Consider the following 16,101-nt stretch of genomic DNA (forward strand, 5'->3'; position numbering starts at 1 on the left):
TGGTCTCTTTCCAGCCATTTCCTGCCTGCTGTCCAGTGTGACTCTTGACCTCAGTCAGTATGCCATGGATATCGGGAAGGCAATAGCAAGTAAGGCCTCTATGGAGTTTCGACCAATTCAGTTATGTATTTGTTTATTACAGCGCCAAAAAAATTGTCTTTGTGCAAGGAGCCATCATATGGTAATAAAATATTTTATATATTTTATATTTTTACAGTCCTAATAACAACTCAAGTGTCATTTAAAGTGCTTGTATTTATATAGAGCTTTTCTCGTCTTGAAGACCACCCCAAGTATAGCATCAAAGTATCTTGCCCAAGGACACTTTGGAATACAGTCTGGAGTAAAAAGACTGGAGTGGAACCACCAACCTTCTGATTAGAGTATATAAATATGGTCTTTTTGTGTTTCAGGTCAGCTTAAAGCCAATAACGCCCAGCTGATGGAGGAGGCGGTCCAGGCCATGCACAACCTGGCTAAGCAGTGCAGTGACTCCACGGCAGTGCAGGAGATTGTCACACACCTCTTCAAGATCCTCGGAGGTGAACAACTTAATTACCCCGTAGAATGAAATATTGTCTCATTCATGTTTAGTTTTGCTCAGCTGAAACACAATTCTTGCATTTGCAGGGTCTGAGGGAAAGCTCACGGTTGTTGCCCAGAAGATGAGTGTGTTGTCAGGTAAGGGATACTTTAAGGTATGATGTAAGCATGAGATAGTAATGGACACAGACAAATTCCAACTTAAGAATTTTATTCTTGGTGTAGGGATTTCCAGCTGCAGCCATCATGCCGTGTCAGGAACCTCAAGCCAGACGTTGAGCGCTGCAGTCGCTGTGATGTTCATTCCTTATTTACAACAAGAAGGTATCACTGCTCTGTTTTCTCCTCCATGCCAGAAACCTCTCCAGACTTACTAATTCCATGAAAACATGACAATCAGAACCCAAAATGCAATTTTATGCCTTGAGTCTGGAAATTGGCTGTAAAGTCACTGTTTCAGTCTAGCACTAACTAAACTTCATTTAATTTAGTTCATGAGGGCACCTTGGTGCATGCCGTGTCCGTGCTCTCCCAGTGGAGTAGTCGCCTTACAGTAGAAGTACCATCTGCTCTCATGGATTGGATGAAGAAAGCTTTTACCCTCAAGACCTCCACCTCACTGGTTCGACACACCTACCTTCAGGCCATGTTGGGGGTTTTTAAAGGTCAGTCACATGAGACACATTAGGCTACATGTCAAATGTCCAGCTCCAGATGCATTAGTTTATGTCAAACTATTAATCACATTTCTTTTCCCCAATGACTAGGTGACACTCTGGCACAGGCCTCAGACCTCTTGCCTTTGCTCCTCCAAACGGTGGACAAGGCAGTGGCCCAAAACTCCCAGCATGCTTTGCTTGCAGAGGGTGTGGCAGCTTCTGTTCTTTTGAGTCGACTGGCTCTGCTGGAGACACAGACTGGTGAGGCTCTCGTTTTTACACTTTATCAATCACTGTTGGAGAAGGAGGATGGTTAGTGATGCAGATTATTTGTCTCTACAGAAGCTAAATTCACCAGCTTCTGGAACGTGATCTTAGATGAGAAGAAGCCACTATTCACCACAGAGAAGTTCCTCTCCCAGGCCAGTGACGAAAGTATGGAAATATGTTTTCTTAATATCAGCATTGCAGAAGATCGTGAGTGATGTGAAATGTCAAGACTCAAAATGATGGATTATTTCTGTCTTTGTCACTGTTGTGTAGCTCTACTCACAGTTCTGCTGCTCTGTGAAAGGCTCTTCTTGGACCATGCCCAGAGACTCAACAGCAGTAACTCAAAGTGAGTCTCTACTCTGATTAACCTGGACATAACTTTTTCCGAACAAATGTCTTAAAGTCTTGCTGGGAAATGGAATATTTCCTTTAACTTACCTGTAACTAAATGCTGACACGGGAGCTGTCCGTACTGTCACCTCTGCCAATTAGGCTCTGTTTAATATGCAATCACCACAGAACTTGGTAAAAGGATGTGGTATGGATCAGGGAAGAATCCATCAAATGTTCTATCTGGATCTAGGGGCAGAAGGATCCTGGATTTATTTTTCACTGTCTTAAAAATTGCGTCTTTTTGACATTTTCCATGATTCCAAATTCAAATCGAGATCTAGTGAGTTGAAATGCTGTTTCATAAGGGGATTTTTGGCGGTTAATGGATGTACTTCCTGTATGACACTCTAGTTAACATTGTCATCACAACAGTAAAAGCACCACTGGTGTGGTGCTTTTAATCTTCAAAACGTTCTTCTCTCACTGTTGCTGCTTGTTAACCTTTCTTAATATCGTCATACCGTACTCTCACCAATAATGTGGTGAACTGCATCATCTGGATGCATAGTGATATTTTTTTTAAATGACCAGCTTTTTGGAGGAACGCAGGACGTGTTGGATTATGGTGTTCAAGTAGATAGCTGTTATTAGCATTAGTGCAAATGATATACTATTTTAGTCCTCATTTAGCATTCACAAACATTGAATTCAAATTTTAAATGTTTATTACACATCAAATGTAAGCAGATACTATGTTATTTATTTATAGAGTTGACAGCCACTTTAACTCCTCCTCTGCTGGATGCTGCTATTAAAACAACCATTAATTTGTTATTGCATTATATTATAACATAGGACACCTATTAGATAAGATGCGTCCATTAGAATGCATTATAATGTATCACACGCAACTTTTACTTTATTACTATGTATAGACCCAAGTATTAATATTATCAAGAATATCAACATACTTTAAACCCATATTAAGCTCCTTCAATATAGTTGCCATACAATGCTTTTTCAGTGAGTTGCTGTTGGTTGTCATTATTGTAAATTTCCATTCTGAAAGTTCTGTCCAAATGAGATCTAAAGTAGTTTTATTGTAGGGAATATACAGGATATAGATCTATTACACATTTGTCTAATTTACTTTCCTGTCGCACTTTAATCACTAGTTTATGTTTCCTCCATGTTCCTGTGTTTTGTAGGATGTATCATCACACCACTGTTGCAATTCTGCTGTCACTGAGCTGGCGTGTAAGGAAGAGGGCACAACAGACGGTCAGGAAGCTGCTCTCCTCTTTGGGGGGATCCAGTTTTGCCCACGGCCTTCTGGGAGAACTCTGTGTGGTCATCAACAAGCACAAAGTACGCACTGATTATTCAGATTTAGTCCTCAAAAATGTATTTACAGTTGTTACGCCACATGTATCGAAAGAGAAAATCAGATTTTACTTTAGTACATATTCTGTTTTTATAATTCCTTACAACCACTACAGTTTGAGACAGAAAGAGTGAGTTCATTTTTTTTACTGACTGTTGTAATTTGTCAGGTTTTACCCCAAGATGTCCTGGTGTCAGACTCAGGAGAGCTGACTGAGATGGGTCGCAGCTACATCCCCCCTCGTGTTCTGCTGGAGGCTTTGTATGTTGTTTGCTCTGCTACCAGCCAATGGGGGGACCCTACCGAAGCAGAGAATTTGGCCATGGAGATCATGATAGTCTCTCATCATCCATCCATAAGTATGAAAATGAGTCTTATTAACTAACTTCATTCTGCTATGTTTTTGTAGTTTAATACCCTGGGATATTTTATCAGTGCTCTGTCCTGTTCTTGACATCTTATCTACTCCATGTGTCTCCTTCAGTTGAAGCTCGCCGAGGCCTCTGGCCTGTTCTGCTCTCCTCCATGAAAATAAAAGCAGAGGAATTTATAGAACAGAATCTGGAGAAGATCCTGCCTCGTCTACTAGATGTCAATGCTGGCAACCAGGTGTGACAATAACACACAGCTTTCAAATGAGATTTATACACAATAAGAATACTTAAGTGTAATTGACTGCTGCGCCAAAACTAGTTACCATTTTCCCTACATTCTGCATACAGGATGTAATCATTTGCTGAAGAATCTTGCAACACATTTGTCATGGAATCATACTTATTTATGTAACATGATACCCGGATGTTGACAGCTCATGTTTATTTTTTTTCCAGGCAACAAAAAATGCGGTCGGGGCTCTATCAAGCCTCTCCCCGGACCACCTGTTACCCCGGGTGATGAGTCATATCACAGAGGGACTTTCCCGACCTGCTCTACTTCACGTCACCAGAGAGGAGTACGCCATCATGCTCACACCAGAGGGAGAACTGTATGACACCAGCATCATCCAGAGGTAACACACAGTCTCTAAAACCACTGATGACTTTGACCTCAACAATCTCCAAAGTTTTCTTCAGTTTAACGCAATAAAATATCACGATTTGATTGTCATCATTAGCAATATGACAAAAGTAAAATGCATATTAATGTAATGCTTATGCATTGTTAAAGCACAGTGAGGAGGTATAATACAATTGATCTACCCAAAATATCTGACATTTTTTGTTTGTCATTATTTGCTCATAAAAAAGAGGGGGAATTTGACTTCATTCCAGGCCATCCTTTACAGGCAAAGCACCCGTCCTCTCATTTATAGGCTATCCCCATTTGTTGATTTAATGGTTGACATAAACTTGGGACTGAACAACAAGTACTCTATTTGAATACTTAGTTTTCAAGGTATGCTAAGGCTCTGCCATCTTGTCAATGACGTCACAAGGCTGCTACAAAGATTTTAAATAGCGGAGCTGTAATATCTTTGGCTGCTATGTGCGTTTCGTTCCTCATTCATGCTTCTTATATTATCGCTGGTCAAGTTGACGGTTCAAGGCAGGCCAGAACAACCTTCAGGGCATCGCGAAATGTGCAGGTCACCACTGCTGTGTAGCAAAAATCTGTCTTGAAACTTAAAAGAAACAGCGTGACATGTATTGTGGTTATTAATGATATAGACTGGGATTAATAATTCTTTCTTGATATACTTTTTGGCCTAATGGTTCAACCCTTTTGTCCTTTATTCACTCCTGTCTTCCACCTCTACACTCGCTGCAGCGCCCAAATGGAAAGCACCAAGAAAACAAACATAAAGCGAGAGAACAAGGCCTACTCCTACAAGGATCAGATCTTTGAACTGGAGTTTCAGGAGGTAAAGTTCACAAATCATCATCAATGTTCTTTGGAGGCGATGGCTGCTGGAACATCTTTTTGATTTGTCTTCATTTTTACAGGAGCTAAAGAAGAAAAAGGGCATCAAAGAGGAGGTGCAGCTTAGCAGCAAACAGAAGGAAATGATGCAAATCCAGCTTGACAGGGAGAGCTCTATTCGCAAGAGACTTGAAGGGGTACGCAACCAAATCTGAAGTTAAGATTGAAGTGATGTCTTAAATGCCTGCATCACAGCTTTCTAACTGTCTTCTTATTGGCCCTCACCTTTCTGTCACCAGATGGATGTGGAGCTGCAGAATGTGATGGGTCTGCTGGAAGCTGCTTTGATAGAGAGACCAGCACAGATCACCAAAGAGCTCCCTGCTGTCCTCCAGGTCCTACTGCCCCTGCTAAATTCCCCTTTGGCCGCTCCTCACGTCGAGCGTCCCTTTTTGGATATCGGAGTGTGCCTTATGCCCAAGCACCTTCACCATATAGGTACATGGACTGTTTTTGATTATATTGATAAACACAGAACTGTCTTTAATTGCTCAAATCAATTTTAATCGTCTTTATTTCCCCTTCCAGCCGTGCTTGTGGGTCATGTGACTTTACGGCTGCTGAAGCCGGAGTGTGATCTGGACTCGGCCTGGGAGGAGGAGGACCTGGCCACAGCAGCCAACCGTTCTGTCGTTCTGCTGCACAACCAGACTGTCCTGCAGAGAGAAAGCAAGAGTGGTGAGCACAGACACTAAAATATTATCCTCACAGGCACCACACTTTTTCCTAAAAAAAAAATATATATATACACACACACACACAGTGGCGATTTTAGCCTGAAATTTCTGGTGGGGCAATTTTGTATGCCGTCATGTCACCGTCACAAAGATAGAGGTAGCTGATTATTATAAGCAGTAGGCCTATATAGACCAGTAAAATATACTATGGGCTGGATTTTGAGTGCCAGCAGGGAGAAGAAATCCTATTTCATATCGATAGCACGATCGATTTCACATGCTTTAGCGTTCAGTGCGACACAAAGATGTTGCCTATAATACAGCATTAAAGTAAAATGATTGCAACAAAGTAAAAAGATTAGCCACAGACCCATAGCTTCACATCAGCGTCAACATCAATACTCTGAATAAAGAGCTTTAGGAGACGTAATGCTACTTTAAACAGCTGCTCTTAAAATGCAGATGTGACTTTAAATACTCACGTTTCAGTTGATCACAGTAAATCTGTTTATGCAGAAAAATAATCTGTGTAACGTAGTCAAGTCAAATGGGTTGGCGAGTGAAACAACTTTACATACCATTAGATATCTTACATGGTGGAGCTTATTCTCCAAACACACTCCTCCTCAACTCCATCAACTCTAATGCTTTTCCCCGCTGGCTGGACCTGATCATGTCGGATCATGTTGGTTCATGTCGGGTCAATAACTCCATACGGTCCCGTTAGCATCGCCTGCAGGCTAGCGGAGCTAAACTAGCAAGCCATGTACAGGTACCTGCTCATCACTACTAACGCATAAATACAATACTAAACTAGACTTACCACAGAAATGGGAGCGCAGACGTCTCTAGCTTCTCCGTCAGGAGAACAAACCGAAGATCAAACCGTATTATTCATCCGATATGTGAGTGAAACCTCTCCACATCCCCCGGTCAGTGTTCACTGACGGGGGATAGCCTGTTAGCCTGTTAGCTCAGGTCAAGCCGAGCAGGCAACAGGCTGGGAGCTGCAGTCGCGTTTCGCATTATTCGAGTCGCTAGGCAGATTTCGTGGGGCACATCTGAAAGTGCCCTAACTCCGCCCATCTCCCAATGTTAACTTCGGCCTGTGTGGTTCATTGGTGTTTCCATGGTAACAGTCTTAAGCTTGGGCCGTTGCCCCCAGAGCAGAGACGGACGGCAAGAGAGAAGCGTTTCACACAGCAAGCACACAGACAGAAACCCAAACGTATCATATGACTCCAAAACAAGACTATAATGCTTGTGAGTCAAGTTTATTCACACACACATTCACGCTACTTTGCATATAAAATAAAATAAAATATATTTTGCCACAAAGTACTGATGTATTGAGCTTTCTGCACAACAGCGCCATCTGGATCTGGTGGGGCAGTGCCCCACGTGCCCCTAATGTAGAAACGCCACTGTATATACATGCATACATAAATACATACACACATACATACACACATACATACATACACACATACATTAGAGCTGCTCGATTAATCGAAATTTAATCGTGATTACGATTATGGCGTCAAACGATCTCAAAACTAATATAATCGAGATGAAACGATTATTTGGCATTTTTTCCGAAAGACACGCGGATACGCCTTTCAATCCTTCCCCCAAAGCATTCAGCGGCCCAGCTGACTGGTTCTCGCTCTCAAGCAGCAGTAAAGTAAAGGAGGCAAGTTGTGTGTGTGATGATCGGCGGTGAAAAAAGCAGCGCGAGTGGAAAAGCAGGGAGGGCAGCCCCCGTCTGATCGACAAAAAGGGTCGAAAAAGTTCTAGCAGCAGCAGACCATGTAGCGCCGCATTTCTCCGCGCACCGGTCAGCCGGTCAGAGAGTGTTAGGGTTGCCATCATTAAGGGTTTGAATCACCGGGCACCGATATCCTGGTTTCACGGAGGAATAAGACACGCAGCCGTCATCAGTGTTTACCTGAGCCGGAAGTGATTCACTTTATTGCGCATGCTCCAGTCATTTAAAGAATAAAGCATAGACTTCAGAATAGGGGCACATAATCGTTTGAATAATCCTGATTTTGATATTGACCAAAACAATCATGATTATGATTTTTTTCCATAATTGAGCAGCCCTAACATACATACATACATACATACATACATACATATGTATGTATGTATATACATACATACATTCACACATATATAAATATACATATACATATATATATACATGTATCAAATTTAATGCTAACAAAGACGTGTTTTACGTTCTTTGAATATGTCCAGGTTATCTACAGAACTGTTTGAACTCTCATTTAAGTGTTTTTCCCATTTGATGTAAGGAAAATTCACCCTAACTATTTCCCCTATTCCTGGGGTCAAAGAAAACGCTTACATCCAGCTTTTTTCTGTAATGTGAATGAATACAATCAGCATTCACTCCTGAGTTTATTTAAATATGTTTTTGCCATAGACCTTCATCAGCCATCAAATTGACATTGTGAAACAACATATATTTACTATAAAGCCACAGACAATAATCATCAAAAAAAAAAGTTTAATTTGACAATACATTCAAATAGGTAAAACATTTTTACAGAAGAAGTTAATTCACACAACATAAATACAAATGACTTGAATGAAATGTGAAAAAATCATACAAAATCATATTATATATTAGAATCACAAAAAATACATTATTATAGTATTTCTGAAAATTTTGTTTTCTTCCTTAGACGTGGCTCCCCTGTCTGCCCCAGCATTCTCCTTCTGCTTCCCTCTCCTCAACGCCATGCTCAGGGAGTCCTCGGGCAGTACCGAGGAGACAGAGAGCATGATGACCAAAGCCCTGCAAGTCCTCAACGAACACTGCGAGCTTCGGGCAGAGACAAACATTGATGCCATGTTCATAGATGAGGTAAAGTCAATTGCTTTGACTTTATTTTCTGTCCTTGACTTGTGAAGGAGGATGAGTGGGAAAACAATATTCATTGGAAACAATAACCCATTTGTACAGGCCGCCAGATTTGAGTAATTAACAATAGTATAATAGTTTTCATGCTGTCCTTTTGTGTTCCCATTTATGTAATCACAAATCATCCACGTAGCAGTCAATGTTGGCATGTCTTGTCAATAGCTATTAAGCAAAGTCCTTTGTCTATAACAATAATATGATAAGCAAATTGAGAAAGCTCTTATTTTGTATTTGAATGGATTTAAATACTAACTATTTTGTCTTCTTGTCTCAGAACGGGCCTGAGCTGCTTCCACGTGTCAGCATGTTGGAGCTGCTCATCAGAATCATTTCCACAGCCACCCCAAGACTCCAGGTAAACAAGCAATTTTACAAACAGTATTTAAACTCTAAAATCTACTCCTAGTTTTTGGCGTGAATTATTATTTATTATTATATTAATTATAAAGTATAAACATTTCCTGAGTCTGAATTTGTCAGTTTCTATTTATTGAATGCACGGCATTTGCTGTTTAAGATCTTGTTTTAGTTCTGAGATGTATGAATTAGTAAGACAATATGTGTTGCAGGTGTTAGCGTCTCAGTCCCTGACCGCTCTGTGTGCCAGTGCTGGAGGAGAAGAAGGCTGCACTGTGGCAGAGCAGCAGGAGATAGATGTGCTGCTCAGCGCCCTGCTGTCACCGTGCTTCTCTGTCCGAGACTCCGCCCTCAGGGTGAGCTTTGTACCACTTTCATTTTAGTTTTTTGTGTTTTTCAGGTTCTCCATCCTTCCCACACGTTATCATGCAATGTCTAAGAAATACCACAAAGGAATTTCACAAACCGTTACAATTTTGGTGGTCAAAGTCACTGTGATGTCACAAAACATATCTCAAGCCATAACTCAAGAACCTCATATCCAAAATCATATTTTTAGATCATAATGGAACCACTTATTTTGAAGATACCTGGTTACTATGTAGGTACCTGGGCTGCAGTTACCACCTCAGGCTACCAGTAGTGACAAGGACACTACCAGATCACAAAAAAAGAGAAGAATCAGTCGTAAAGGATAAGGAGAGAGCAATTATCTGTCGCCACCACAATCAAAACCATTCCACCTTTGTGTGGTTGTCTTACTGTTTCCTTCCCTTAATTGTTTTGAGCAATGTACATATAGTACATGACCCACTGACTGTGTATGCATACATTAACTCCCAGTCTTTGTGCATAGGGATTGTTGGAGATGGAGTTTGCCCTGCCCACTGACAGCACGGAGGCCACTGGGCTCAGTTTGTTGCGCAGACTTTGGGTTGCCAAGTTTGACGTTGAAGAGGAGGGGCGAGCTTTGGCGGAAAAGTATGTATTCTTGGATTCTGATTTCAAGAATGCTATATCCTACAAAATGTGCTTCAGCACGGTGAAGGAGCATAGACACTTATTATATAATCAACAGTTGAACTCATTTGTTTGCTTGGTATTTCCTCCTCAGACTCTTGGAGTCTCTGGCCCTGGAGCTGGTCCCTGAGCTCTGCTGCCTGCTGATTGGAGATGTCACCCACCACGAGGAAGCTGTCCGTACTGCCGCGGCTGATGCTCTGTCAAGTGCTGTGTCTGAGTACAAAGACCAGTCTGCTGCTGTGCTCGGCCAGCTGACTGAGCTCTATCAAAAGAAACTTTATGTGAGACCCTGAGACATTTCCAAATCACACTATTGCTCTTATTGCTCTAGCTACTACTGCTCAATGAATTTCATGTTATAAATCTATGATGTTTGTATTTTTTATTTTTAAAGCGACCTCCTCCAGTGCTGGATGCCCTGGGCAGAGTCATCTCTGAATCTCCACCTGACCAATGGGAGGCCAGGTAGATCTCATTTGTTTGTCAAGACATACCAGAAGCTTTTAAGATGAGCTAGATGATGAGATTAAGTATAAAATATGATGTAAAAGATTTCTTTTTATTGGAGGCCAAAAAGAAAATCTTTGTCTCAGGAACCTAAATTCATTTATATAAAATGAACCAGCATAATATCTACTTAACATTACAAGTCGGGATTAGTTTCAAGAGAGAAGTATGAAGCCACAAAATATTAATATTGGTGACAAATGGACAGATTTCCCAGGGTGGAAAAGGGGGCCCTGACCCCCCATCCAGAGAGTGGCTCCCATCAATATCATTGCAAACATAAGCAATTGATTTGAAATAATAAAACAATATGCACTGAGCGCATGTTAATTAATTATAGCCTCACAGTGGTTTGGTCCACTGCTTACAGCTCCCCATCCCATATCTCTCTCAGACGCACACAAACACGCACACACATATACACGCTTCCTCCCTCTCTCCCTTCCTCCCTACCTCCCTCTTTAGTTGTGAAGAATTAGGCTTTTCAAACATAGATATGTGATCTTTTCTAGATGATAATGAAGTAAAATTTAGATGATATTTAACATAAACATACTCAAAACATTAGGTTCAATGAGCATTCTTTTTTCTTACTCCATGTAAAATGACTGCCATGGAGCATTTTCTGTATCATTCCTCTTCATAACTGAAGTCTTAATTCATTGAAAAAAGACAAAATCACATACACCCTATTTGTTTCAGTGTCTCTAGGCTATACACATTGACAGCAAAACATTAGAGATTCTTCTTCAGGAAAACTAAATCTAATATTATTCTTATATTATTTGCTTGAGTGCAGGTAATGGGTGTTCCTTCTCTACTTCTACTGTAAAAAAGACCTGTGAAGAAAAGATATCCAATCTTGCATTCACTGCACCAGGGACCACAGTGATATCAAATGCAAGTTGATATAAGAAAGTAATGTAGTGCTCATGGAAATGTTTCACAAATGTGTTATCAGCCAAAGGCAACTTAGAGACAAGGGCTTGAGAGGCAGACAGGCAGGGACAGTCAGACAGAGGCGCAGACTCTCAAGTAAGTTTGTTAGTGTTTGTCCCCAAGTTATGATGTAAAAGCCATCTCAACTTAGAATCTGTAAAAGTCAAGACGTTAGGCCTGTTGTTGTGTTGAACTGTGTAGTTATTGAGTGTTGAAAGGGTCAGATCCAGGGAGAGAGCCAGGTGACAGGAGCCCAGTACATCATCAAGACTGTTTTGCTTGCATCTGCACAGAAGATAGGGACAGAGACATTTGCAGGTATCAGATGATATCATAAAAGCTATGATATCATTATAACAGAGTACTAGAAGACATAGATTGTAAAGTATTCCTTCTTGTCCACTGAGCTCTTTTGTCATTAACACTTGTTTGTCAGGTGTGGCATCGCTGTGTCTCTGAACAAGCTGTCCCAGTACCTGGGTGAATCCCAGGTCACCCCTCTCTTCCTTTTCTTCGTTCCTGACGCGCTGAACGACCGCCACCCTGATGTGCGGCGCTGCATGCTGGACGCTGCCCTCTCTGCACTCAACACACATGGAAAGGTACAGCTCACATTGGTTTAAACACACACTTGGATACCACCATTTTTGTCATGCACTGTACGTCATGTCCATGCTCTTTGTAACAGGACAACGTGACCTGCCTGCTGCCAGTGTTTGAGGAGTTCCTGAAGAACGCCCCCCAGGACGCAAGCTATGACTCTGTCCGTCAGAGTGTAGTTATTCTCATGGGCTCTTTAGCCAAACATCTGGACAAGAGTGATCCCAAAGTAAAACCCATTGTGGCAAAGCTCATCACTGCACTCTCTACACCATCACAGCAGGTAAACAACTCATCCCAACTACAGTGGAAACTGCTTAAAGTGATTGGATATAGTGATCAACCGTTTATATGGATCAAACATCAATCAACCGTTAATATGGATCAAAACACTTGGGACAGAATCGTTCTTATTCAAATGCTGTTTAGACAATTTGGTTCTACGGATCAAACAGTCTGCTTACTTTTGTCATTTTGGGTCTCTTCATACATGTTTGGACCAGTAATTTACTGCTCCGTGTGTCTATCATTCACGCTATGACATCCACCGAATCTAGCCAAACCGAAAGTGCCCCGCCTTCTCGTCCGGCTCCCTACATTATCTAAGTTTAGAAATCCTGATGTTTTTACCGCGAGCGGGCCAGGCTGATGAATGTGCAGCTATGAAAAAAGATTTTACCGCGCTTATGCCTGCATGTTCATAAGTGAGTGAGCCATATTGTCTTTCTCTCAAGTTCCGGGACTATCGTACAGAAGCTAGCAATTTGGTTATAGTAATCAACAGCTAATAGTGATCTATTTGGCCTGGGGTGAACGTGATCACTATAAATGGTTTCGCTGTACTTACTTACCCTCCATTGTTCAATGTTCAGCATTCATGATTTGAATTTAAATGTCATCTTATATGCCTACCTCCCACATTACTGCCAATTCAACTCTTTTGTCTGGACCAAAATGAAAATATTCACCACCAAATCTCATGGGGTCTGTCAAATCCCTCATCAGGTCCAAGAGTCTGTGGCAGGCTGTTTACCTCCTTTAGTCCCGGCCATTAAAGAGGACGCTGCAGGCATTGTAAGGAACCTGCTGCAGCTGCTGCTGGAGAGCGACAAGTACGCAGAAAGAAAGGGAGCAGCGTATGGACTGGCCGGCCTGGTCAAAGGTCTCGGGATCCTGGCGCTCAAGCAGCAGGACATCATGTCCACGCTGACTGACGCCATTCAGGACAAGAAAAACTTAAGGCGGAGAGAAGGTTAGTGAGGTTTATCCATCCGCTCCACTGTCATGCTTTAGATAAATTTACAGCTATACAGTTAACAGTGAGTCTTGCTACATCATCGTCATTAGCTGTGACTCAATTCAGGGGCTGCATCCTTTAGAGTAGTGGTCTACCCGGCCCACGAAGGAGGCAATCTTCGTGGGCTGGGTAGACTGCAAAGGTCGAACTGAAATAGCTGTTCTGGTCTACAGACGCTTTTCCCCAATCTGCATTACCACTTCGCCCTGCTCTTATTGCTGTTGCCTAGCAACAGAGCTGAAGTTAGACATTATGAGAAAGTTCGTACACCTTCGTTTCTCAGTGTAAAAAGGACTCATTTGTCAGCTTCATTTGAAAAAGGAAAGCCGCTGTGATGCTATTGGTCTTCAAATGTAGCCTCTGAAGGATGCAGCCCCTGAACAGCTTTTGTGTCTAGCACACAACTGCCAGGAGCCAGGTACAGCTTTTTTTTTGTTTTTCCAAAAGAAACTGCTGACCAGCTGTTTGTCTCTTGTAGGAGCACTGTTTGCCTTTGAGATGCTATGTAACATGTTGGGGAAGCTGTTTGAGCCATATGTGGTCCATGTCCTGCCACACCTACTGCTCTGCTTTGGCGATGGAAACCAGTACGTCAGAGAGGTGAGTGGATAGATTATATCCTGAGGCCATTGCCTCTTCTGCATTCACATCTCGCTTTCCGCTCAAATATACCCGAATGGTGCTCCCTGACTTAAGTTATTACCCACTCACTGTCTCCTCCTCCCCCAGGCTGCAGATGACTGTGCCAAGGCTGTGATGAGGAACCTTAGTGCCCACGGCGTGAAACTGGTCCTTCCCTCCTTGTTGGTGGCCTTAGAGGAAGAGTCTTGGAGAACTAAAGCAGGTGAGGGGCTCATGCATACAGAGTTACTCGAGAGGTCTGGAATATATTTAGGATGCAAGATTATTTGGTTGTCTCCCACTTCTTTGACTTATCTGAGTCTTGCTTAAGCTGCTTTAAGACGTGCACTGAACTCTAGAAATGTAATTGTCTGGTGTGGCTGAATGTGAGACGAAAAGTCAGTCAATTTCTGCGGACATTCCCCAGAGTTTTTCACTGAGATCACTGTGAGCAAGTGGAGGCATTGATGATGTTTCTAACACACCAAAAATAATTCAAATATCTCTGGATGAAAAATAGGAGCCATACAAGTAGAACATTATGATAAAGAGACAACAAGGTAGCTGCTCACAGTCAAGGCATGCAGTCAATTGAAAAGCAAGCCGAACTGAAAAAATTGCCGATCATTTAGCATGGATCCCTAATAGTCGGACTGCGGATCGGACATAGACGGAGACCTGTTATTAGATTGGGACAGAGCGTTTCTACTTTAACCGGCGCACTTTTTCTGGCAATTACGGTCTTATTTAAACCTGCACAGTTTTTACAGTCTTTATGGTATTGAATCCTGGCAGCACATGGTATAGTTCACGTCACTGAACCAGAGAAAGTGGAAACAAAGAGAAAATTTAAAGCTGTTTAGTTGTTCATGTTTGTTGAGATTGTTTGAGTGTAATGTAGTTCTATATTAAGGAAAAGAAGAAATGGGAAAACTCATAACTTAAGTTATTTTAACTGTTTCAAAAGTCCTTTATTTTATCTTTTAAAGCAAGCCTTATTCCAATTGAATTGAGAAAAGAATGTTTCTTTTATTAATAGAATCGATTCAGTTCAGTGTTAAAATTAATAATAAACATACTTACTTTATTTGATATGTTAGTTTGTCAGTTATTGACTTCATACTGACATTGATACAACTACTAGGCTACAAGGAATAATCATTGCAGTGCATATTTTATCAGATTTGTTTGTATTTAAGAGTGGATTATTAAATAACTAAATGATAAAAAAATGTTTTTTGATAAACTCATTATTATATTAATCGAATAATTGGAAAGATAATCGTTAGCCTAAACGAATAATAGAAGAATCAATCGTATGATTAAGTGATTAATTGAAAAAATAATCGTTAGATGAATCGATAATAAAATAATCGATGGGTGCAGCCCTAATACATTACCTTCTGCCTCCTGCAGGCTGTGCCACTTTAGTGTTGTTGTGAATACATCTAAGTGGAGAATCTCCTGCTGTGTTGTTCATGTTTGAAAGGCAAACTCCAGAGAAAGACTGGACTCCATTGTGCATTCATGTTTGAAAACGACTTTAGAAAACTGCAGAAAAGTTGTGTCCCAGCATACATACTACTGTAAATGTATTTTAGGCGGTGTTGTGTGTGAACGCATTCAATGAAAATAATATAATGTAAATATTCATATTTTTTGTAAACGCTCCTGTGAACTGGCACAACACTGATTGTAGGATATTTATACCAATGTGTATTGAAAGTATATTATCTATTGTTGTGAAAAGCAGGGTAACTGAGTCTTTTTCTTTTTCATTTATAAACTTCTTATGAATAACCCCCTTCTCTCCTCCAGGCTCAGTGGAGTTGCTGGGTGCCATGGCTTACTGTGCTCCCAAGCAGTTGTCCTCTTGCCTGCCCAGCATCGTTCCCAAGCTGACCGAGGTGCTGACCGACTCCCATGTGAAGGTGCAGAAGGCCGGCCAGCAGGCCCTCAGACAGATCGGCGCTGTCATCCGTAACCCCGAAATCCTGGGTGAGGGACTAGACAATACT

General features: G+C 41.5%; 1 protein-coding gene across 1 annotated transcript in view; it reads left to right on the forward strand.

Moving 5' to 3' along the window:
* The window catches only part of gcn1 (GCN1 activator of EIF2AK4), a 33,097-nt gene that overhangs the window by 4,621 nt on the left and 12,375 nt on the right, over positions 1 to 16,101 (forward strand). The window contains exons 9-36 of the mRNA XM_053420517.1: positions 15 to 89; positions 414 to 542; positions 631 to 681; positions 769 to 867; positions 1,035 to 1,208; positions 1,311 to 1,463; positions 1,545 to 1,637; positions 1,746 to 1,821; positions 3,017 to 3,176; positions 3,362 to 3,551; positions 3,677 to 3,801; positions 4,023 to 4,201; positions 4,960 to 5,053; positions 5,136 to 5,249; positions 5,352 to 5,550; positions 5,641 to 5,790; positions 8,501 to 8,682; positions 9,014 to 9,094; positions 9,309 to 9,452; positions 9,953 to 10,077; positions 10,211 to 10,400; positions 10,514 to 10,584; positions 12,002 to 12,167; positions 12,254 to 12,448; positions 13,171 to 13,417; positions 13,941 to 14,062; positions 14,192 to 14,306; positions 15,902 to 16,081. Coding sequence (XP_053276492.1) covers positions 15 to 89; positions 414 to 542; positions 631 to 681; positions 769 to 867; positions 1,035 to 1,208; positions 1,311 to 1,463; positions 1,545 to 1,637; positions 1,746 to 1,821; positions 3,017 to 3,176; positions 3,362 to 3,551; positions 3,677 to 3,801; positions 4,023 to 4,201; positions 4,960 to 5,053; positions 5,136 to 5,249; positions 5,352 to 5,550; positions 5,641 to 5,790; positions 8,501 to 8,682; positions 9,014 to 9,094; positions 9,309 to 9,452; positions 9,953 to 10,077; positions 10,211 to 10,400; positions 10,514 to 10,584; positions 12,002 to 12,167; positions 12,254 to 12,448; positions 13,171 to 13,417; positions 13,941 to 14,062; positions 14,192 to 14,306; positions 15,902 to 16,081 — 3,879 coding nt within the window. The remainder of the gene's footprint in view (positions 1 to 14; positions 90 to 413; positions 543 to 630; positions 682 to 768; positions 868 to 1,034; positions 1,209 to 1,310; positions 1,464 to 1,544; positions 1,638 to 1,745; positions 1,822 to 3,016; positions 3,177 to 3,361; positions 3,552 to 3,676; positions 3,802 to 4,022; positions 4,202 to 4,959; positions 5,054 to 5,135; positions 5,250 to 5,351; positions 5,551 to 5,640; positions 5,791 to 8,500; positions 8,683 to 9,013; positions 9,095 to 9,308; positions 9,453 to 9,952; positions 10,078 to 10,210; positions 10,401 to 10,513; positions 10,585 to 12,001; positions 12,168 to 12,253; positions 12,449 to 13,170; positions 13,418 to 13,940; positions 14,063 to 14,191; positions 14,307 to 15,901; positions 16,082 to 16,101) is intronic.

This window comes from Pleuronectes platessa, chromosome 4 (genome assembly GCF_947347685.1).
Source record: "Pleuronectes platessa chromosome 4, fPlePla1.1, whole genome shotgun sequence".
Taxonomy (NCBI): Eukaryota; Metazoa; Chordata; class Actinopteri; order Pleuronectiformes; family Pleuronectidae; genus Pleuronectes; species Pleuronectes platessa.